Source organism: Cyprinus carpio, chromosome A3 (assembly GCF_018340385.1).
Source record: "Cyprinus carpio isolate SPL01 chromosome A3, ASM1834038v1, whole genome shotgun sequence".
NCBI lineage: Eukaryota > Metazoa > Chordata > Actinopteri > Cypriniformes > Cyprinidae > Cyprinus > Cyprinus carpio.
In genome coordinates, this window is record NC_056574.1 from 38,599,235 (window position 1) to 38,622,738 (window position 23,504).

Consider the following 23,504-nt stretch of genomic DNA (forward strand, 5'->3'; position numbering starts at 1 on the left):
TAAGTAATGAAATTGGCCGAAATGATTCACATTTAGTATTTATTTTACTAGGCTTAGTAAGTAACGTAATTAACGCGTTTCTTAAAGAGTCTGGGAGCACACCATTTTCAAAGGATTCTTTTAACACTTCTAAAATTGGTGGGACAAGTTTTCTTTAAAATTTCTTATAAAAGTCTACATTAAGACCGTCTGGTCCCGGTGTTCGTCCCGCTGTTATTAAACTATCAATAGCCTCTGTAATTACTTCTTCTGTTATATCTATGTCCAGGAACAATTTTGCCTCTTCAGACAGACTAGGTATGGATAGACTATCCAGAAAGGTGGTTTGTGCACCATTGTTTAAATATTCAGAGGTGTATAAAGTCTCGAAAAAGCATTTAAAAGTATTGTTTATTTTAGTCAGGTCACTTGTGATATTCCCCTTATTATCTTCAATAGAATTTATTGTTCTTTCAGATTGATTTTGTTAAATTCTCCAAGCTAACAATTTCCCAGCTTTCTCACCTTGATCATAATAATTTTGCCTTAACATCATAAGGCTGGCAGCTGCTTTTTTGGCAGATAGTTTGTTGTATTTAGTTCTAAGAGTTAACAATTCTTGGTGAATGGTTAAATCATCTTTATCTGATAAGTTTTTTTCAAGAAGTTTAATTTTTGTATTGAGTGCAGTCAATTCTTTTTTGCAGCCTTTTGATTTACTGCTTGTGATGCTTATAAGACTTATAACTTTAAAAGCTTCCCATCTGATACAGGCTCAGGTTTGTGTTGTGTTAATATCAAAATACATTTCTATCTGTTGTGTGATTTTCACAAACATTTTCATCTAGGAGCCATTTAGGGTGAAATCTCCATACTGGAGGACCACCTGATAACCCAGGGTCATTATAAGTAAATAGTATAGGCGCATGATCTGAAATTACTATTGTATCATAAAGAGAATCAGTAATATATGACAGAATTGTTGCTGAAATCAGAAAATAATCAATTCTGGAATAAGACTGATGTGTTCTGGAAAAGCAAGAGTACTGAATATCCTTAGGATGTAACTGTCTCCATATTTCTATTAGGTTTAAGTCCTTTATAAAATAATGAAGGGTCTTTCTGGTCTGTCTATGTAACTGATCAGTGCCGGAAGAACGATCTATAATTGGGTCCAGTGTACAATTGAAATCCCCACCAATTACATAAAACCCAGAAAGGCTGGATAAAGTCAGTCTTAGCTACTTGAAATGTGATTGATTTATGGATCATTGTAATAACTCCTCGTGTTTGAGTACTAAACGAAGCTGAAAACACTTGACCAGGCCATCTATTACGTATTCTACATATGTCTTTAGACATTAAATGTGTTTCTTGGAGAAAAACAATTTTGGAGTGTAGCTGCTTTATCCTAGTCATTACTTGTTTAATTTTAGTAAAAAGTATGCAGCCCCCTACAGTTCCAAGAAATAAACTTAACCCCAATAGTCCCTGCCAAATCTTGTAGTACTAGATAATACAATACTCTCCTTAGTTTTAAAACAGAAAATCACCTGTACCTTGTGACAATAAAAGGTAAAATTAGAAAACATCATAATTAGAAACACTAACCAACATAAACATTTAAACACTACAACTGTGGGTTGCCGAGAACCACCAGCAAATCCACATGCTACTTTACTTCTAACTTCCCCCATCTGAATGGTACGATGAATGGTGAGAATTACATCCCACATGTGCTCCACTGAAATGACTTTGTCCCCTTATAAGGAATATGTCCTATTAATAATTGTCCGTTATTCCCATATTCCTGAGTGTGAATAAATCATTAAAATAATGTCTCAAAATTACATATTTGTTAGACTTCGGATGAAGTTTGAAAGACGTGAGATTGGCCATTGACAGTCACCCGAAGGCGCGCTGGAAAGATGAATCCATTCTGTAGGCCCTTAGCTCGCAGCTTCCTCTTGACTTCATCGAATTGTCTCCGTTGCTTGTTTACTTCTGCAGAAAGGTCTGGGCAAAACATGACTCTGTGGTTTTGGAACAGCGTGTCCTTCTTCACTCTGGCCGGATTCATTACACGCTCCTTGTCTCTGTAATTCAAGAACTTTGCGATCATCACTCTCGGTGTTGAATTCCTGTCCGTATCAGATCTTCGCATACTGCCAATCCTGTGAGCCCTCTCTATGGCCAGGGGTTTTCATAATGGCTCCATGTCTAGTGCATCAGGTAACCAGCTTTCTAAGACTGCACACGCGTCGCTGCCCTCGGATTTTTCTGGTAAACCTACGAGTCTCAGGTTGGAGCGTCGACTGCGATTCTCCAGGTCATCTATTTTCCAAGTAAGTGCTGCAACTTTCGTTTTTGAGAGCACTGGTCATCTTTTGAAGTGTAGTAATCGAATCTTTGGTCTGTGAAATGCATTCCTCTGTCTGCGTCAATCTTCCGAAACACTTGGCAACTTGATTTTTAACATCTTGTACAGCTGAAAGGACAGTTTCAAATTGAGAAGTCATGTCAACGCTCACTAAATGTATTGCTTGGAGAATATCACTTGTGTCATCGTGAAAGCTGCTAGCTTGATCTCCATAACTTGGTGACAACTTTTCTCTGCCATATGTAACACGCAACCCTTCTTCCAGGCCCTCAGAATCTGACGCAATATCAGTTGCTTTTTTCGGCTTCTGCTTTCTGCTGGAACCAACTCATGCGTCTCATCAGCACATCGCCATAACCGGAAGTTCCGAACTTGGTTATGAAGTTAAAACCAACCACATCTATAACTGACGTTATTCCAGCGCACCTACTTATTCAGGTTTTTGATGTTATTGGGCCTTGTTTTGTAGAAATAATAAATAAGAGTCTGTTGGATTTGTTCCACAATATCTAAAGCATGCTATTGTTAAACCATTGTTGAAAAAAATCTAACCTTGATGTGACAGTTCTCTCAAATTTTAGGCCAATTTCTAATCTACCTTTTATCTCTAAAATCCTTGAGAAGGTAGTTTCTGTCCAATTATTAGATTTTTTAGACTCAAATGGAGTATTTTGAATTCTTTCCAGTCTGGTTTCAGGAAACATCACAGTACAGAATCTGCTCTCTTAAGAGTGTCAAATGATATTTTATTATCTGTTGATTCTGGGAACTCTGTAATACTTCTGCTGTTGGATTTGAGTGCTGCCTTTGATACGGTCGATCATGACATTCTTATTTCTCATCTTGAATACTGTGCAGGTATTAGAGGTCATGCACTGAACTGGTTCAAGTCTTATTTGAACAATTAGAACCCTTTTCGGTTCATCAATAAATGGATGTTTAATCCTCCAAAGTGTGTGCACCGCCACTACTTGTCGATTCATTAACACCTCACTTGTCCTCTGTAATTCCAGACCAACTTTGCGAATCAGCACTCTCGGTTTGTGACATTCCTGAAGCCGTATCATCATCCTCCGCATACTGCCAATCTGTGAGCCCTCTCTAGTGGCCAGGGGTTTTCATAATGGCTCCATGTCTAGTGCATCAGGTAACCAGCTTTCTAAGACACTGAAACACGATGCGGCGCTGCCCTCTGATTTTTCTGGTAAACCGTACGAGTCTCAGGTTTGGAGCATCGACTGCGATTCTCCAGGTCATCTATTTTCCAAGTAAGTGCTGCAACTTTCGTTTTTGAGAGCACTGGTCATCTTTTTGAAGGTAGTAATCGAATCTTTGGTCTGTGAAATGCATTACTCGTCTGCGTCAATCTTCCGAAACACTTGGCAACTTGATTTTTAAACATCTTGTACAGCTGAAAGGACAGTTTCAAATTGAGAAGTCATGTCAACGACTCACTAAATGTATTGCTTGGGAGAATATCACTTGTGTCATCGTCGGAAAGCTGCTAGCTTGATCTCCATAACTTGGTGACAACTTTTCTCTGCCATATGTAACACGCAACCCCTTCTTCCAGGCCCTCAGAATCTGACGCAATATCATTGTTGCTTTTTTGGGCTTCCTTTCTGCTTTCTTGCTGGAACCAACTCATGGCGTCTCATCAGCACATCGCCATAACCGGAAGTTCCGACTTGGTTATGAAGTTAAAACCAACAACCAAATTCTATAACTGACGTTATTCCAGCGCACCTACTTATTCAGTTTTTGATGTTATTGGGCCTTGTATTGTAAAATAATAAATAAGAGAGTCCTGTTGGATTTGTTCCACACATATCTAAAGCATGCTATGTTAAACCATTGTTGAAAAAAATCTAACCCTTGATGTGACAGTTCTCTCAAATTTTAGGCCAATTTCTAATCTACCTTTTATCTCTAAAATCCTTGAGAAGGTAGTTTCTGTCCAGTTATTAGATTTTTTATAGACTCAAATGGAGTATTTTGAATCTTTTCAGTCTGGTTTTAGGAAACATCACAGTACAGAATCTGCTCTCTTAAGAGTGTCAACTGATATTTTATTATATTATCTGTTGATTCTGGGAACTCTGTAATACTTCTGCTGTTGGATTTGAGTGCTGCCTTTGATACGGTCGATCATGACATTCTTATTTCTCATCTTGAATACTGTGCAGGTATTAGAGGTCATGCACTGAACTGGTTCAAGTCTTATTTGAACAATAGAACCTTTTCGGTTTATATAAATGGATGTTTATCCTCCAAAGTGTGTCTGACCTGTGGGGTTCCTCAAGGATCTATTCTTGCTCCCATTTTGTTTTCTTTATATATGCTCCCTTTGGGCTCAATATTTAGAAAACACAGAGTATTTTTTTTTTAATGCAGACAACACTCAAATATACGTGCCAATCAAGCAAAATGACAATGCTGGTTTGTCTACCCTAACTGCCTGTTTGTCAGATATTAAGGCTTGGATGTCCAAATTTTTTTTGAACTTAAACGAGAGTAAGACTGAGGCAATTGTGTTTGGACCATTAGCTTTTTCTGGCAGCTTAAATCAAGTGTTAGGCAGCTTAGCTGCTTATGTAAAGCCATCTGTTAAAAATCTGGGTATTGTCTTTGACTCTCCACTGCTATTTGATAAGCAGGTAAATGCAGTTATCAAATCATGTTTTTTCTAGCTGAGACTACTGGCCAAAGTTAAAAGTTTTTTTAAACCCTGCTGAGTTTGAGAAAGTAATCCATGCATTTATATTTTACAACCAAAACTACTAAAACCTAATCCACATAGCCACTGCTCATTACTACAGTAGGTGGACAACCAGAATGGGTAATACCACCGCCACAGGGCCGCGGCGTTAACTGCAAGTCAGTTGCGTGATAAAATTATTCATGAAACTGTCGCCAGGTGGCACAAAGGGACGGATTGCAAACTGACTGTAGCCTAATTGTAAAATGCTGGTTTGTAAACAGAGATGAAAGGACGAAGTACAACAAAATTACATTATAATATAACATTGTAACATCCTTAAAAACCATTAGAAAATTTACAGTGAGTAAATTTCAAGACGTGGGATAGTCTTAGGCTACAGTCTATGTATCAAAAATTAAAAGAAAGACCTTTACACAAAGGCTCTTATGCATGCTATTGTTATTTAACAGTCATTACATATATAGGCCTATATATATACATACACACACACACACACGGATTAAAAGCTAAATGTTTTAATTTTGGTTCATTCTTGGTAGAAAAAATAAATCATACAAAATAAAGTCCTTCAGGTTCCATATGCAGAGCGAAATGGGAATGGTCCAGCATTTAGAATAATTCTTATTAACTCTGCTATTATTCTTGATTATTCAAACTGCTAACACTTTGCAGTTTTAAATTATGCCTTTACTGTGTGAGTATTTTCTGTTTCAGCTGTTTGATCTCGCTGGTGCCTAATGCGCACATATTCATTGGAAACAGTGCAGCCGTTCTCCGTGCCATTCGGCGTGAGCAGCGGTCCACTTTGGCATATTTTTGCTAATTAAGATTTTTTTCCATCGATACTGAAACACGCGTAAACTACAAAGCCTATTTTACCTAATGAATAACAGTTAAGCTTCAAATGGGGAACATCACGAATATGGAAACGTTTGGATTTGTCCCGAATGAGAGATGTAAGCCCAACTTTACCTTATGTTTCACTTTAAATTATAATTTTAAAAAAAATGTATAGCTAAGCCTATATTATTATTATATACTGCAATTGTATTTATCCATTAGAATTATATATTCATATATTTTTATATTATATATATATTAAGACAGAACTGCTTGTGGTTCCAGCAAACCCATCGTTTCATCACAATTTCACCATCAAGTTAGGTACATCAACCATAACTCCTTCAAAAACAGGCAGAAACCTTGGAGTTATGATTGATGATCAGCTAACTTTCTCAGACCACATTGCTAAAACTGTCCGGTCCTGCAGATTTGCTTTATTCAACATCAGGCCCTTTCTTTCCGAACATGCTGCACAGCTCCTTGTTCAAACTCTTGTTCTGTCCAGACTGGACTATTGCAATGCTCTCGTGGCAGGTCTTCCAGCCACTACTCTATCAAACCTTTACAATTAATCCAGAATGCGGCAGCAAGATTAATTTTTAATGAGCCGAAAAGAATACACGTCACACCTCTTGTTTATCAATTTGCACTGGCTACCAATAGCTGCTGGCATAAAATTCAAGGCATTGATGTTTGCATACAAAAACCACCAATGGCTCTGCACCCCTTTACCTAAATTCATTACTTCAGACTTATGTGCCCTCTAGAAGCTTGCGTTCTGTAAGTGAAACATCGCTTGATTGTGCCATCCCAAAGAAGCACAATGTCACTTTTACGGACTTTTAAATTAAATGTTCCCTCCTGGTGGAATGACCTGCCCAACTCAATCCGAGCAGCTGAGTCCTTAGCCATCTTCAGGAATCGGCTTAAAACACATCTCTTCCATCTTTATTTGACCCTCTAACTTTAGCACTCACTATTCTAATTCTATTCTTAAAAAAAAAAAATCTAACTAACTTTCTAATCTTTTTGTATTCTATTTTATTTTCATTTATTATACAATTATAAAAAAAGACCTCTAACACTAGCTTGCTCTATTCTTTTTCTATTCTATGTTTTCTTTTTTATTATATTATTTAAAAGCCCTTGCTACGTGTACTGCATTTAAGCTAACTGAGACTTGTTATAGCACTTATATATCATTGCTCTTTTGTTGTTTTTGATTGCTTCCATTGTCCTTATTTGTAAGTCGCTTTGGATAAAAGCGTCTGCTAAATGACTAAATGTAAATGTAAATATATTTTTAATTCTTGTTCTGTTCTGATAGTTAAATTTAAAGGATTTGTTGTAAAGTGTGGGGAACTAAAAATATCCTGTTGGTACATTATAACATTATTAGGCCTGCCATTATTATTTCTGAATGTAATAAAATGCAACTTATTTTTTTTCTCTCAAAAACTAAAAAATTTATTATTAGCGTGTTTTTAAAAAACATGCAGCAAACGAAAATAGGCGATTAATTGGTTAAAATGGTTGCTGTGGGTTAACAAATTTACATTATAGTATACTTAGCCTAGATTAGGCCCAGACTCTGTTGCTATGTTGTTAACTATTTACAAGTTTCTTGTATGTTTTTAATCCAGTTTTTTTTTTCATTGCATCTGAAAATTACTTTAAGAAACAAAAAAACCCCCCCCCCCAACAAAAAATTCTGCATGCACATTCAATTTGTGCGCTCTGGCGGAGAACCTGCCTCCCGCGATGCTCAGCTGTGGATGATTTAAAAATGTTTGATACAAATGTTGCTGTCCCATTTTATACAGGAATTGTTAATTTAAAACAAAACAAACAAACAAACAAAAAAAAAAAACTAAAAGATGCAAGTTAACCCTCTGGGGCCGACTAACGCAAATATGCATTTTGAGGCATTTTCTCCTGATAACACCAAAAAGAACTTAAATTACACTTTCAGTTTTGATCGTACAGATAAGAGCAATACATCAATCGAATCTGTAAAGGGTCTAGTTTTATTTGTATCCACACATAATAACAACAAAACTTTGTGCATTTATAAAATAAAGAAAACAAACAGGGAGGGCTGTCTGCAGCCTCAGTCTGCGGTGATCTTCATTTAGAAACGCGTCATTAAAATGAACTGTAACTCAGTGAATACTCAACACAGAGACATGAGAGATATATCTATAGAAAGCTTGACATGACTTTTAAACTGAGCAAGTGCTACCAAAAACAAATATTCTGTGATAAAGTAATCCATATGAAACCAACGCGATGTCAGTCTTTCACGTCTCCCTTCATTATATCTAATTCGACCACGCCCATGCACCGAGCGCGCTATTGGCATTATTATGGTCGCAGCAAGTAAACACCCCATAACAATAAAAAAGCAGCGAGTTTTTTTTACATTTTACTTTGCACTTTGCGCTGAGAGGAATGAGACGGAATTCACAGCAGAAAAGACTTGCTGTGACAAATAAGAAAGAATTCACCTCAAGAAGCTTTGGATTATTGATTCAACGGCTTGATCAAGCAGAGATCCTAAACATGAGTATGTCTTTTTTTTATTATCCTACTTGTATTAGTTTTCACATGACCTGTACACATTTTACTAGTTAGACTTTTTTCAAACTATAATTCCTGACTAAATGTATAATCAAGTGAAACATTATAAAGTTTAATTCACGGCAAATGTCTCACCATGCTAGGATGTTTTTTTTTTATGTTATATAACATAAACAGCAATACAATATAAAAAAAATAATGTTGCTAGCCTAATATCAGTAAGAATGGTTAGACAAAACCTTACTGAGATAGGCTATTCTCTGTTCACGAATATAGCCAAATATGTTTATAACTATATATATTGTATAGGCCTACATACAAAGCATGCTTGTGTTTATGAATGTAACTAAGCCTCTGTTCATGAATATCTGCACTGGTGTAAATATTTTGAATGTGTTATACCCGGGATCCTCTGAGGTGTAAATGTATCAAGTAAGCTGTAAATATCACTGATAATATGTGTGCTATGTGGTTATTGTGTTCTTTTTTCTATAAATTAGTACTAGTATCAGTGACCATCACAATAATGTTAATAATGTAATTAAAAAAAAAAAAATATTTTGTCCTCATAGTCTTTCTTGTAACTCAACTCTCCCATCCAAACAACACACCTAAATGAAAATCACACTATGCGGGTCTATGTCTTCTCAGGTGTGAATCACAATGATATTCATGATAGTTCACGCCCTCTCGCATAGACCCTTTCTACACAAAAAGTGTCTTAAAAAATGTAAATCAATATATTGTTTTCTGTGAGCGAGTAATCAAGATGATTTTCACATCATTTTGAAGCAAAAACTCTTAGGCTTCAAAATCTGTTCTCAAAAGTCTTGTGAACAAATGTTCTCTAGGTGTTTTATTGCCTTATTTCAGTGACTTCAAAAATTTAGTTTTTCACTAACCACACATAAACGTCGCTTTCTCAAAAATACAATCATGTACATACATGCTGCTCACATATTATTGTAGCCCAGTTTGTGCTGATTACAGTGATATTAGACTTTAGCAATTTATATTTGCATAAGCAACTGAAAAAAACACAAATATCAGGGCATGTCAAAACTTCTCTAGGCCCCCAAAACACCCTCAGGCCCCAGAGGGTTAATTGAGATTCAAGTTGAATCTAGTATAAAAAAAAAAGCTTTAAATTGCTTAAATTATTTCTATGAATTAAAGTAGCCTATCATGACTTTTCATCATATCATTTTTTACAGTGTGATAACGAACTGTAATCATTTTCCATTTCGGAAACCAAGCACACACTTTTTTATTTTTAAAATCTATTATTCGCTCGCATATCTCCTACAACAGGTTTTTTTTTGTGTTTTTTTTTTGAGGAAGGTGCCACTGTCAGGGGAGTCAAAAGAAAATTACATTATCATTAGGGTTGCCAATTAACTTCAGAAATGGAAAATAAGGGCTAATTGTGATTCTTGTGAACTTTATTCTTTAAGAAAATAAGGGACAGAATAAGGGACGATCCAAATATTTGTAATGTACAATAATGTAGGCCTATATCTGCCTGCAGTTAAAAAGTTATCAGAAATAATCATATTTGTTTTGCTTCACCCATTTATGTAGGCTACAATTATTCTAAAAATAAATAAATAAATAAATAAATATTGTCATACAAAAAATGCCATCAGCCTGAGTAAATTTTACCATTATAGAATTGTGACTTTACAAGGGTATTAATTTAGGTGAAAATACTGTGAAATTACAAATGGCATGGGATTTTAAAGCATAACTACTGAAGGTCTATGAAACGTTAGTCAATAAAGCATTTTTTTAAACAATGGCACTTAAAGTTTTGAACTAAAATATTATTTCAACCATATAGCCCGTGAATAAATAAAATGTTTTTAATAAAAGAACACTTAGAGAGTGTAGGTTTCTTCATTTGTACTTGTACTCCAATTCAATATAATGAGCTCCAAGTTTAAGAATAGCCTACACTAGTTTTTTTTGTTATATTTGTTTTATTGTTGTCTCTATTTAACAGCATTAACTTACAATGAAATACGTCTTCCTTCAGGTAGACTGAATGTTTTCCTGCCTTGCTAAATGTTGGGCTCATGATCAATAAATTGCATTCGCCCAAACTGATTTTGTAAAATCAAAACGCTGGTGAACCTGGGTGCAGTTAGTGTGAGTCGCGCTCGCTGTGAAGCGGGAGCAGCTGGCAGAGGATTCCGCTTGGTCTTAAAGCCTTCTCAAACGCATACGTTTACAAATAAGAATGATTTTTGCAAAAAGAATGATTAATTATTAATTATTTAATTATTATTTGTTATTATTATGGTCTGGTGAAAACAACAATATGGGCTGTGAGAAAATAATGAATAAAAAGAGTAGGGCTGCTGTGAGTACAGGCAGCACATTTCAACCAGTAGCATGACAACATACCGTTCCTCGCAGCCAAAAAACAGACCGAATTCAGTTCAACTGGAGGGGGTCCGCGTTTGTTCTGTATAGCTTGTGGGGGTTGAAATAAAGGTGTGAATCTTTTTCTCTTTATATAGACAGTCAAGTCAAGTTTTTTTAATTTATTTATTCTTAATGTATTTGTTGCTTTGTAGCTATTATTTTCAACGCTGCAGTCATTTTGGCAATACAAATGTAAAAATATATTGCAGTAATAATAAACTGTCCCGAGATGTCATGTAGGCCTAATTTTTTTAAGTTTCATTACTGGGCACTTCGTTACTGATGTGACATTCACAGTCAAAACCTGGGGCCGGATTCATGAAAATCTAATCAGAATTTATGCAAACGCATATAAAATGCTTTAAAAACTTTAACAAAGATGTCTAGAGGGTATTTAATAGGTCTGCCCCCACGTAAGGTTTTTCTAGTTAATAGTAGTCATTCATTTAAGTCATTATTCAACTAATCGCACGTTTATATTAAATTAACATATATAATCCATAATGAGCCTTAATATATTCCGCGCTCAAGCACACGCATTAAGTTTGCCACAAAGCACAGGCAGAAGTAGCCCAATAATTGTGAAAAAGGAGACATTTTAATTATTTATTAATAAACAAATGTTTTCTTGTCGGCTGCAAGATGAAATTCACAGTGCTGACTCTCATCTCCACAGTATACTGTACACACCTTTAAAGAGAAATGTAACCGTCACAGATTACATAATGCTTACATTTCAAGCTTTCTGTAGATATATTTCTCATGTACCCAATGTGAGGCACCCTAATTTTAAGTTATTTCATTTACAGGAAAAAAAAATCAAGTGATCGAAAGGGTGCCTCCCTGTCATGCATGCGCATTAATAATTTTTGCACAAACACTTGAATATGAATAATAAAAGAGCACATTTCTTTTCGGTTACAGTACGGGATCCGCATTAAAAAATAATCTTCACAAGTCTACAACCAAGACAGATGCAGTTATAACCTGTAAATTGAAGGCTATTTGACGTTTTAAAATGATCTAATGGCCAATGCCGCTCCAAATCATTGATCATTCGTTGTTCTTGATCAAGATTAAACAGATGCATGACTCTTATAAACTTGTTTCTCTTCTGCCTTAAATAATAAAGATATAAAACAGGTTAAGTTAACCCTCTGAAGTCGATTAACGCGTATACGCGTTTTGGGGTATTTTCTCCTGATAACCCCGAAAAGAACTTAAATTACACTTTCAGTTTTGATCGTACAGATAAGAGCAATACATCAATCGAATCTGTAAAGGGTCTACTTTTTTTTGTATACAGACATAATAAAAACAAAACTTTGTGCACTTATAAAATAAAGATAACAAACAAGGAGTGCTATCTGCAGCCTTTGTCTGCGCTGATCTTCAGTTACAAATGCGTCATTAAAATGAACTGTAACTCAGTGAATACTCAACGAAGAGACATGAGAGAGATATCTATAGAAAGCCTGACATGTCTACTTTTAAACTAAACAAGTGCTGCTGAAAACAAATATTCTGTGATAAAGTAATCCATATGAAAACAACGCGATGTCCGTTTTTCACGTCTGCCTTCATTATCTTCTAATGCGACCACGCCCCCGCGCCGAGCGCGCGCTTTTTAGATTCAAATGTTTCACTGAAGCGCACGGCTTTTGAATACGCCCACACAACAGAAGACAACGCAGCAAGATTGTTCTTCAAGTTTTTTTTTATTTTACTGTTTGCTTCGCGATGAGAGGAATAAGACATGATTCACCGCAAAAACATGTGATGTGGTTGAGGATTTGAGATTTGGATTTCCTCAGAAAAAAGAATAAAGCACTTTATTCAGCAGAGATCATAAACATGAGTAAGTCTCTTTTTTATTTATTTATATACTTGTACTAGTTTTCACATAACGTGTAAACATTTTACTAGTTAGACTTTTTCCAAAGACTTTTAAACCTATAATTCCTGACTAAATGTATAATCAAGTGAAATATTATTAAGTTTCAATAACAATATACACTACTATACCATTCAAAAGCTTGATGTAAATAATATAAATGTAACAATAAATGTAACTGTAACAAATGTAACAATCATTGCTGTTCTTTCAATTTATCCCCCCTAAAAAACCTAAAAAAAATATTCTCAGCTCTTTTCAACATTAATAATAATAATAATAATAATAATGATAATAATAACAATAAATGTTTTTTTGTAGAAAATAAGATTGTTAAAAGGATTTCTGAAGGATTGTGTGACTGGAGTAATGATGCAAGAAATTCAGTTTGAACGTCAGCTTTGATTGTTCCTAATAAACTGTTCAACTGCACTCACAAGTGAATATTAAATTATGTTGTGGTATAATTAAATATATTCTAAATGAACTACAAACATAAAATTATATACATTTTTTTTTGTCCTCACATTCTTTCTTGTAACTCATCCCTCTCAGTGACACAGCTGACTGAATGGCTCATTATGCAGCTCATTATGCAGGCCTTTGTCTTCTCAGGTGTGAATTCATGATAGTTGACGCCTACTCGCATATGACTTTTACCAACAAAAAGTGTCTTAGAAAATTTAAATCAATATATTGTTTTCTGTAAGTGAGTAAACAAGATGATTTTCACATCATTTAGAAAAAAAAAAATTCTAGGCTACAAGCTCCAGTTCTCAAAATTCCTGGGAACCAATTTTCTGTATGTGTTTTATTGCCTTATTCAAGTGATTTAACATTTTCAATTTTTCACTAACCACGCATAACATTTTTTTTCTCAAAAACACAATCATGTACATACATGCTGCTCACATATTATTATAGCCTAGTATGTGCTGATTACAGTGAGATTAGACTTTAGCCATTTAGATATTTATAAGAAACTGAAAAAAGCACAAATGTCAGGGCATGACAAAACTTCTCCAGGCCCCAAAAATACCCTCAGACTCCAGAGGGTTAAATATTATTGTACAAATAATTATAAAATGCTATAGACATTTAGATTGAATAAGATTGAAGTTTCACATTTTGCATATGCACTACAAATTAAATAATTTTTTACATGCAATTACACAAAATAATACCAAACAAGATTTGTAATGAACATAAAATATGTAAACATATAAGAATAAATGCTGCGAGTCGCACTCAGCTTCATGCACGCGCAAATCTTGCACTCTGATATTTTAAGGAATATGATACACAACTGCATTTAAATGCGGCTGCATTTTTTTTTTTTTTTTACTTAAATTGTATGAAAGCAAGTAAAGAAGGCTTCCTTTTAAATCACTGGAATTGTCAATTAATGAAGCTCTTTTTTACATTGTTTGGACTTTGGTGATCATAATGAGAGAACTTGAGTTTAAACATGAGGATGTTTTATTAATCAGTCCATTCTTTAGAACAGGGGTCTCCAACCCTGCTCCTGGAGAGCTACTGTCCTGCAGATTTCAGCTCCAACAGCTCCAACCCCAAGTGTTCAAGGTTACTTGATAATTACAGACAGGTGTGTTGGAGCAGGGTTGGAACTGAGGTCTGCAGGATGGTAGCTGTCCAGGAGCAGGGTTGGAGATCCCTGCTTTAGAATTTCAATGATTTAGCTAAATCGTGCAGGTTTAATTTATTTGTTTCTTGTTTTAATTAAGCCTAAATAATGGGAGAGAAATTATACAGTGCCTCACGTTTTACTAAAATAAAGGAAATAATTTATAAAACACGCAACAATTTCTTAATCAGTGTACAGACAGATATCTTTTTCCCAAGTAGTTATCTGTCAAAATAGGTAACGAATAACAAAGTTGTGACAAAAATGCATGCTGTTTTATTAAAGGAATTTTAAAATATACATTAAAAATGTATTTGTGACAAATATAGGCCTAACATGTGAGAATATTGACATTTTGCATATAAATCCATGTAGCGTAGCTCACTAAAATAGGCTACCACTTTTAATGCTCCGATGCAAAGTAAACCACCATTTCTTAAGGATAATATAACACATAATTCATATTATATAAATAATACTGCACACCTATTAAATGTGTCAAATCTAAAATAAGGTGTAATACTGTGTAACTTAGAGAAAATATAAGCACAGGCTCATAAGCTTGACATTTATCCTGCTTGAATTCGTTCTAAGAAACGCACATAACTTCATAAGTAGGGCCTACTAAACTTTCATCTGTGAATATTCAATAATTTAACTTCAGTGTTTTTCTTTCATTTTCCCTGACTGCAGCTGTCAAATGTAACACATCGGCTAGACTCCTCAATGGCACTCGTAAATTTGAGCACATCACCCCGTCTTACTCTCTCTGCGTTGGTTTCCTTTTAGAGTAGTGTTTTAGATTTTACTCTTTGTTCTTAAGGTCTTAAACGGTCTGGCACCGTCTTATTTTTCTGAACTTGTGACTGTTAACATATCTGCAAATTGTTTAAGGTCATCAAATCAGAAACCGTTAAAGGATCCCAGATCAAGGTTAAAAAAAACCTGGCTTTTGCCATAGTCGGCCCCAAATTGTGGAATAGCCTACCTTTATCTATTAGGATAATATCTTCAGAATCTATGTTTAAAGTAAAACGTAAAACTCACCTTTTAGAAAATGCTTATAACATCTGAGTCATCCTGAGCATGTTTTTTCCTCTGTATGTACTACCTCCTGTACCATAAAACTTTTATGTTGTTTTATTGTTTTGATTGGGGTTTTATTAATTTGATTTTATAATTTCTTGTAAAGCACAATGCTCAACGACTGTTGTTGTACTGTTCTATATAAATAAATAAACTAAACTAAACTAATTTAGAACAACAACAATCACTACAGCTGTGTGTGTGTGTGTGTGTGTGTGTGTGTGTGTGTGTGTGTGTGTGTGTGTCTGTGTATTTGTAGACGTACATTTTTTCAGTCCTGCTGTAATCCTGGATTCTCCTCCATGATTCACACTAAAACACACACAGACTCTCATTCAGTCAGTCAACAAACACAACATCAAATTATGACTGCAGCTATGATTTTGAAAACAAGATAATCAAGATAAAACAAAATGTTAAATCAAAACTGTGATTTTGTTCTTTTATGTTTGTCTTTATTTTCAGGACAGAAACTGATCTGCTCTAAAGCTCAGAGATTCTGCAGTAGTAAAAATGTTTCCACATTATATCTCATCTCAGCACTTTTGATCATTGACTACACGTTTTAATTCATCATTTCATCTGAATATCTGTATTTGTAAGATTTAGTCCAAACAGTTTTGAGTTCATTGATTTATTTCATGATGCAGCAAAAATAGACTTTTGTCTATTACAGTAGTCAACATTTGAAGTGGATCAAAAAAGTTAATCCTAAAACAAGAACGGGAAACGAAAAATAAAAAACATTGTTTTGGTTTTAGGACAACTTTGAAAAAAGGTTTTGATCCACTTCAAATGTTGACTAGTGTATATAGTGAGACTGAAGAGTGTTGTATTTATGTTTTTCTCATTTGTATCTCATGACTAGTTACACTTTTTTTTACCAGAAGCTACTCTGTATCTTACTAATGATTCTCTGTAAAAGTTCATGATGCCTATCCACAGTAATGATTAAAAACTAATAGGGGACATAAAACCACAACTTCATGAGATATTACTAATGAGTTTTTAAATTCCAATATTAGGAACCTGTGAACCTTAATGTAAAGTGAATGCATGTCAAACTTCTCTAGGGCCCCATAAACACCCTCAGACACCAGAGGGTTAAAGACACATCTCTTTATTCAAGCATTCACATAATGTATCTCATAACCTTGTAATCCAGTTTTATCTGATTGAATACACAATTATCAGTCTTTGCTTGAAATGGTTTGAACAGCAGCTACACTAATTTTTCTTTACTTGCTTTTCTGTTTCTGCTACGAGATGGGCATCCCTTGGTAACTAGGAATTACACCAGCTTCAGTCTGGATCCGTCCTCTTATGAAGATCTAACCAACATACAAAACTATCACATTTTTTGTGAAGCTGCTTTGCAACGATTTGTATCGTGAAAAATGCTATACAAATAAACGTGAATTGAATTGAATCTGAGATGACCGAACACCTGAGCAAAGATAATGCCTAACCCTCAAAGGACCAATTTACCATCATACTACCAAAAGTTTTCTATAAGTTTGATCACAACATACAATCATTGCTGTTTATCGAGTTCGCTATTTATGTTTAAATACATGTCATTAACTAACTGCATTAATTTTACTGTACATTTCTGCCATATGGACATCACCTTGATGTAGCCACCACTGATAATCTACTAAATGTGAATTAGAAACCTTCATTTTATGTGAAGCTGCTTTGCAATGATGTGTATCATGAATAGCGTTAAACAAATATATTTGAATTTTATAATCTGAGGTAATGATAACTAATTTACTATGACTATTACTATGACTCCTCTATTTATCTAAGTGAGTCTTACAATAATTTACAAGTTGTAAATTTAAATGTGTTATCATTTTGATTATGTTTGTTTCCACCTTTTTTGGATGCTGTAAGGAGGTGGGTGCCATTTTTGTTGTATTTTCACTGTGTCCTCCTGTGTTGTGGCTAGTTAAGGAGTTAAAGTACTGTTCTTTAGATAATTTGGTTTTATTTAAGCAGTTTAGTTAAGATTTTATTCTGCAGGCAGAACTTTTTTTTTTGTTGGTTTGACCTTGTCAATAAAGCGAATGCTTTTTATTTATTTATTTAATTAATTTATTTATTTATTTATTTTTGTTTAAATGTAAAAATTGATTGTGGTGTGTCTTGCTGCTCTTTAAATCCTTCATAATCTTACATCATCTAGAAAACCCATAGACTTATGTAAATGTAAGAGTTTAAATAAGACCTGAAAACTGTTTTTAAAGTTTTTCTGTTTAACATACTTGAGTTTGTCCAGACTGAAGTTGGGAGTCTTGAGTTTTTCAGAGAGTAGCTTCACTCCTGAAACTCCTGGGTGATTGTAGCTCAGATCCAGCTCTCTCAGGTGTGAGGGGTTTGAACTCAAAGCTGAAGACACATAACCACAACCTTCCTCTGTCACCATACAGCCAGACAACCTACAAACACACACAGCAACAGTCCACATCACTTTAGTTTGGCAGTCAGACAACACTGACATGATCATTTGTGTTGTAGCTGTTATTTTCTATAATTTCATTCACAAAAGTAACAAGAACAGTAAAAAGATACATTTATACTTCAGTAAGAATGGTATCAAGATATTTCTGTATTGTTACTAGACACCACGGGTAGAATATTGAATTGCATTTTTTTTTAAAAACTCGCTGTCCGTTCATAAAAGATAATTTTGTGTTCATTTAGCTTTATTAGGAAAAAAAAATACAAATTCCCCAAATCATAGCACATTATAGATATATTGTTTAAATGGAAAAGTAAATTGACATAGTTTAATAACAATAATAATACAAAGAGTTCATTTTCAAAAACCAATAAACGGCACGTTTTTAAAAAAAAATGAACTGACTGCCGTGCGATATTCTTCACATTTAGCACGTTCTGAACCCTAAACACATTTTGTCACAAAAGCCAGTATTGTCCACTGTCAAGGCATTTTGAGTTCACGTTTTACAGCAGAAACCGACAAGCACCCTTTTGTTTGTGAACACAACCCGATAAGTCCTTGATGAACCTGCAATATCTTCTTCGGGAGTAAAAGGAAAATAAAAGCTGACATTTTATTCACAGAACCTTGCTAAAGCAGCATGTTACAGTGGTGAGGGAAAAGCTCCCTGTATTGTGTGTGTGATTACAACAACAAAGTTTGTCAGGTGTCTAGATTATCAGCTGAGAAGGTTACACAGATGATATTCTGGGCCCTCTCATACACTCAGCACAATGTGGTGCAAGTGTTTTTGCTAGTTTCAGCCCAATGCAGTTATCATTTTCCTGTCCTGCGCCGCATTGTTTTTTAAATAGCAAATGCATTTGTGTTCATTTGTGCGGCCATGGGCATGCTGGTCTGAAAACAAGGTGTGTTCAGGCGCGTTGCTATTTTGAGGAACTGAAAATAGACTGCACCATAGACCAACTCAAACCTGGTCTAAGACAAGGACTTTAGTCTGGTGCAATGTTTTTTCTTTGTTATTTAATGGGGTCCTATTAAGCTTTTTCACGTTTTCAACTTTAGTTAGTCTGTAATGTTGCTGTTTGAGCATAAAAAAAGATATGTAAAGTTACAAAACTCAAAGTTCACTTCAAAAGGAGATATTTTATTTAACATAAATCACTTTTCAAAAACTACAACGAACGACTCGTTTGGACTACAACGCATATTTTCCGGGATTTGTGATATCACAAAGATTGAGGAATGGGACAAGACCTGGTTGAGCTGCACTAGAGAAGGCAACAAGTGTTATCACTTTGTTGGAGACAAGCTAGCTTTCCCAAGGCAGACAAACTTAGAGTGGTTACAATCATCCAGGTTTAAATAGTGCTCAAATTGATTTGATTTTGACACAATATTTACACTGAAGCTGGTAGGCGGCTATGGTAAGGGGCATGACATTTCCCAACCAGGTGCCAAGTGCTGTCAATCACAACACACACTGGCCCAGCTAACCAATCTCAGCACATTTCGTATTTCAGAAGGCGGGCCTTCTTGTGGTACAGGAACTATTCGAGCCATTCATACCAGACTGAGAGAGAGGTGTTGTAATAATGTAAAATATGTGAAAAATAATGTATTTTTCGAACAACCTAGTGTGAAAGCCTGATCTAGTACACACTCAAAACAAAATCAAGACTTGGAAAAGAGCATAATAGGACCCCTTTAAAAGAGTGTGTTATATAGGTTGATCCACAACGTGCGTGCACGCTGCTTATTAAACACACAGGCACACACAGCAGCACACAAACATGCTAAATATTAAAAATTAAAAGATTACAATGCAAAATAATATTATTGTGTAGGCTACATAAATGTAAAAATGCCTACATGTCATAATGGATAGTCATTGCATGTATCAGAATTATGCTACCTATTTGCTCGTGCACGAGCAGCACAGTTACATCTTGTAGAAGCGTTTTGTCTTTGCGGTTGCCAATTCTGCCATGTAAATAGCAAAACCGCCATGGCATGAGCGCAACTGGCTCCAGAAAAACACCCATTACTCATTAAGAAAATAGGGACAACCCGTTTAGACCATGCACCCAAGCGTGCCGAAGATGCTATGGGGAAAAACTTTTTCTCCAAATACTGAAGTCTTTTCAGTTAAGTAGTGTAACTGCATGGCCATTGGTCCGTGCAATGAATTAAAAAAAATTAACCAATGGCTCAGCAGAGGAGCTGCGCGAGCCTATGGCAATGAAGCCTGCCAGAGCACGCCAGAATGAGTGGGGCATCTGGCTATATAAGCAGGCACTTCACCATAGAATCTGAAGCGACGACTGAGTTGTGCAGCTACATAGCGCGCCCAGCAATGAAGTACCTATTGATACTTCACTAGTACTGTGTCTGCTTAAGACGCTATGGGGAACCAGTACCCGCCGTGCTATGCTAGAGGAACGACTAATACTTGAACTTGCCTTGAACACCAATTGGGGCCCAGAGGGACCCAAGTATTTTGCACGGAAGCTCCACAGGAGGCCCAGTGCTTGGTAATTGTTCCAAGAGAAATTGTACAGCCTCGGAACCCAGTGGGGCCATGAGTGTAGAGTGAAGAAGGCAAATGCCTGAAGCACTGGTTTTGCCATATGGCCAGAGTAAGTCCATTTAAGTAGAAAGGATACGAGCCTGTAAGGCCAGAACAACCAGATTATAAAACCTGGTAATTGTGGACAGCTAGGCCCAGCTGGCAGCCACACAAATTTCTACAATGGACACACCACTAGACCAAGCACAAGAAAAGGCAATGCCTCTTGTTGAGTGGGCTTTTACTCCCATGGGGCATTGTAGGCCCAAAGAAGAGTACGCTAGAGTGATCACGTCGATTACCCATTTGTAAAATTCTCTGCTTCGTGACCGGAGACCCTTTGGTGCAGTCACCAAAGCATACAAAAAGTTTCAACTACCTGAACGAGGCAGAACGCTCAATATATATTCTCAATGCCCTGACGGGGCAGAGTAAATTCAGCTTTAGGTCCTGCTCTGAAGGAGGAAGTGCCAAAAGAGCTGCTCTGAACAGGACTGAGAGCACTTTAGGTACATAACCTTGCCTCAGCTTCAGGACAACCTTGGAGTTGTTGGGCCCGAATCCAAGAGCACCTGCAGATCTCCCATATGCTTTACCAATGCTAACGCCAGTAACAGAGCATTCATTGGTGTCAGGGGACAAAGGTCAACAGACTATAGTGGCTCGAAGGGAGGGCTCTTCAGAGCCCTCAACACCGTGGGCAGGTACCATATAGTATCGGTGATAGGGCGAGGTGGGTTGAGCCTCCTAGACCCCTTCAAAAATAAACAACTAGGTTGTTTCTGCCCACCGACTGGCCAGCTACAGGATCGTGTGAGGCTGCTATGGCTGCTACATAGACCTTGAGGGTGGAGGGAGAATGATCTTTATCCAGCAGTTCTTGCAGGAAGGACAATAACAGAAAAATATGTCACAGGAAAATGGGTCTGCGCCGTGGGCCATACACCAGGTGGAGAAGACAGACCATTTAAGGGCATAGTATTTAGCTTGCTCTTGGGGAGGTCCGCAGGCTCAAAAAATAAAGATATAATAGCTCATCCTCCTACTGGGCCAAGATGAGACAGTATTCAAGGTAATTCAGAATGTGGATTCCCATATGTCTCAGCGGGGGTAAAGAGCTGCATCCATGCACTATGTGAAAGTGCGAGGAGCTAGGGACAGTCCAAAAGGAAGGACCGTGTATCAATATACCACTCCCTCGAAGGTGAATCTCAAGAATCGTCTATGGTGGGGGGCTTTCTGGATGTGGAAGTAGGTGTCTTTCAGATTCAGCAAAAATAACCAGTTCCCTGGGCATACTTGTGAGAGAATCTGTTTCAATGTAATCATCCTAAGTGGCCATTTCATGATTATGCAATTCAGGTGTCTGAGATAGAGGATGGGCCTTAGGTTGCCCTCCTTTTTGGAGACGAGGAAGTAGCAGGTGTAGATGCCTGACTTGCTCTGAGCTGGGGGAACCGTTTCTATGGCTCCTATCACAAGCAAATTCATCACGTGTGCGTCTTTGCTCTAAACCGAGGTGGGAAACACGGCGCTAAATTGCAGGGGTTTTCGAGCAAATTGCAGTGAATAACCTTATTTTATTATCCCCAAAACCCGGTCTGGCACTCCGGGGATGGCCTGCAAGGCCTCAGCCAACTTGACAAGGGGTTGGATTAATCTGAGTGGCTGGTCGCCGTACAGGGACCCCACACTCATGATAAACAGAAGAGAAAAATTTTGCTCTCTTTGAAAATGCTTTCAGTAAATGCTTTCAGTAAATGCTTCGCTAGACTTAATGTGAAGCTTTCAGCAATAAAGGTGACAGCGTTCTGCTCCAATCTGCCTAGGAGGATTAAGACGCTCAGTGTAATGAGAGGCGCTGATCCTCACGTGTGACACACACTGATAGATCAAGTAAAGCACGCATGATGTGGGGCCGGTATGAAATTGCTCAATGTCTGATCACTTAACCCACGAGCTTGCCATTGCTTCCTCCAAGGTAACTGGGAGGAGAGAGAACGGGGAGGTGGGGCTGCCTTCCACAAGCGAACAGGCTTTGAGCACAGCCTTAACGATACACACACAAATGTGAAGATGCCCAGTGACAGCATTCCTGCAATGATCCGCCTAGGAGGATAGAGCCGCTCTATGTATCGAGGGTCGTTGATCCTCACGTGTAAGACCTGGATCGAAGGGCAGCAAGGAGAGTGAGCATGCGGCTCTTTGTCAGCGTGAGATCACTCAGACCCAGTTGCTTAGCTCCCTAACTCCGCTGTTTCTCTCTCTGAGGCTCTCTGAGACAGGAGAAATGGCCCCTGCCCAGACAGGCATCACACTCACTGCCCTTCTGCATCGAAAAAGCTACACACAATCTCACAATGACAGCATTCTGTCTCAGTGAGCATGCAGTCTCTGCATGGGAGCTGCCCAGACAGGCGACACACTCACTGCTCTTCTGCATCGTGCAAGGTTACATTGAGAGCAAATGCTACATTTGTTGATAAAATTTTAAGGGTATTTATTGTAACATAATTTGTTTTTATTATTTTATGAGAAAACATTTACCTCAGTATCTCCAGCTGACAGTTTGGATTCTTCCGTCCACCAGAGAGCAGCTTCAATCCTGAATCCTGAAGGTCATTGTTACTAGACCCAGCTCTCTCAGGGCAGAGTTTGGGGATTGTAGAACTGTTGACAAACTCTCACAGGACTGAGCAGTGAGTGAGATTACATAAGGAAAATCTAAACAAGAAAAACAGCCATTGCATACATAAATCTTGCAATATGATTTTAAGTGAATTAAGTTAATGCAAAATAAATAAATAAACAAAAATAAATAATAAAAGGTGTTTGAAAATAAACCTCAGTATCTCCAGCTGACAGTTCAGATTTTCAGTCCATTACAAAGACGCTTAACTCCTGAATCC

General features: G+C 36.7%; 1 protein-coding gene across 1 annotated transcript in view; it reads right to left on the minus strand.

Moving 5' to 3' along the window:
- LOC122138836 (tripartite motif-containing protein 16-like) overlaps positions 1 to 23,273 on the minus strand; it is a 34,415-nt gene extending 11,142 nt beyond the window's left edge. Inside the window, exons 1-3 of the mRNA XM_042733470.1 lie at positions 23,143 to 23,273; positions 17,827 to 18,000; positions 15,822 to 15,868 (exon numbers count right to left, since the gene is read on the minus strand). Coding sequence (XP_042589404.1) covers positions 15,822 to 15,868; positions 17,827 to 17,987 — 208 coding nt within the window. The 5' untranslated portion in view covers positions 17,988 to 18,000; positions 23,143 to 23,273. The remainder of the gene's footprint in view (positions 1 to 15,821; positions 15,869 to 17,826; positions 18,001 to 23,142) is intronic.
- Between the last annotated feature and the right edge of the window lie 231 nt (positions 23,274 to 23,504).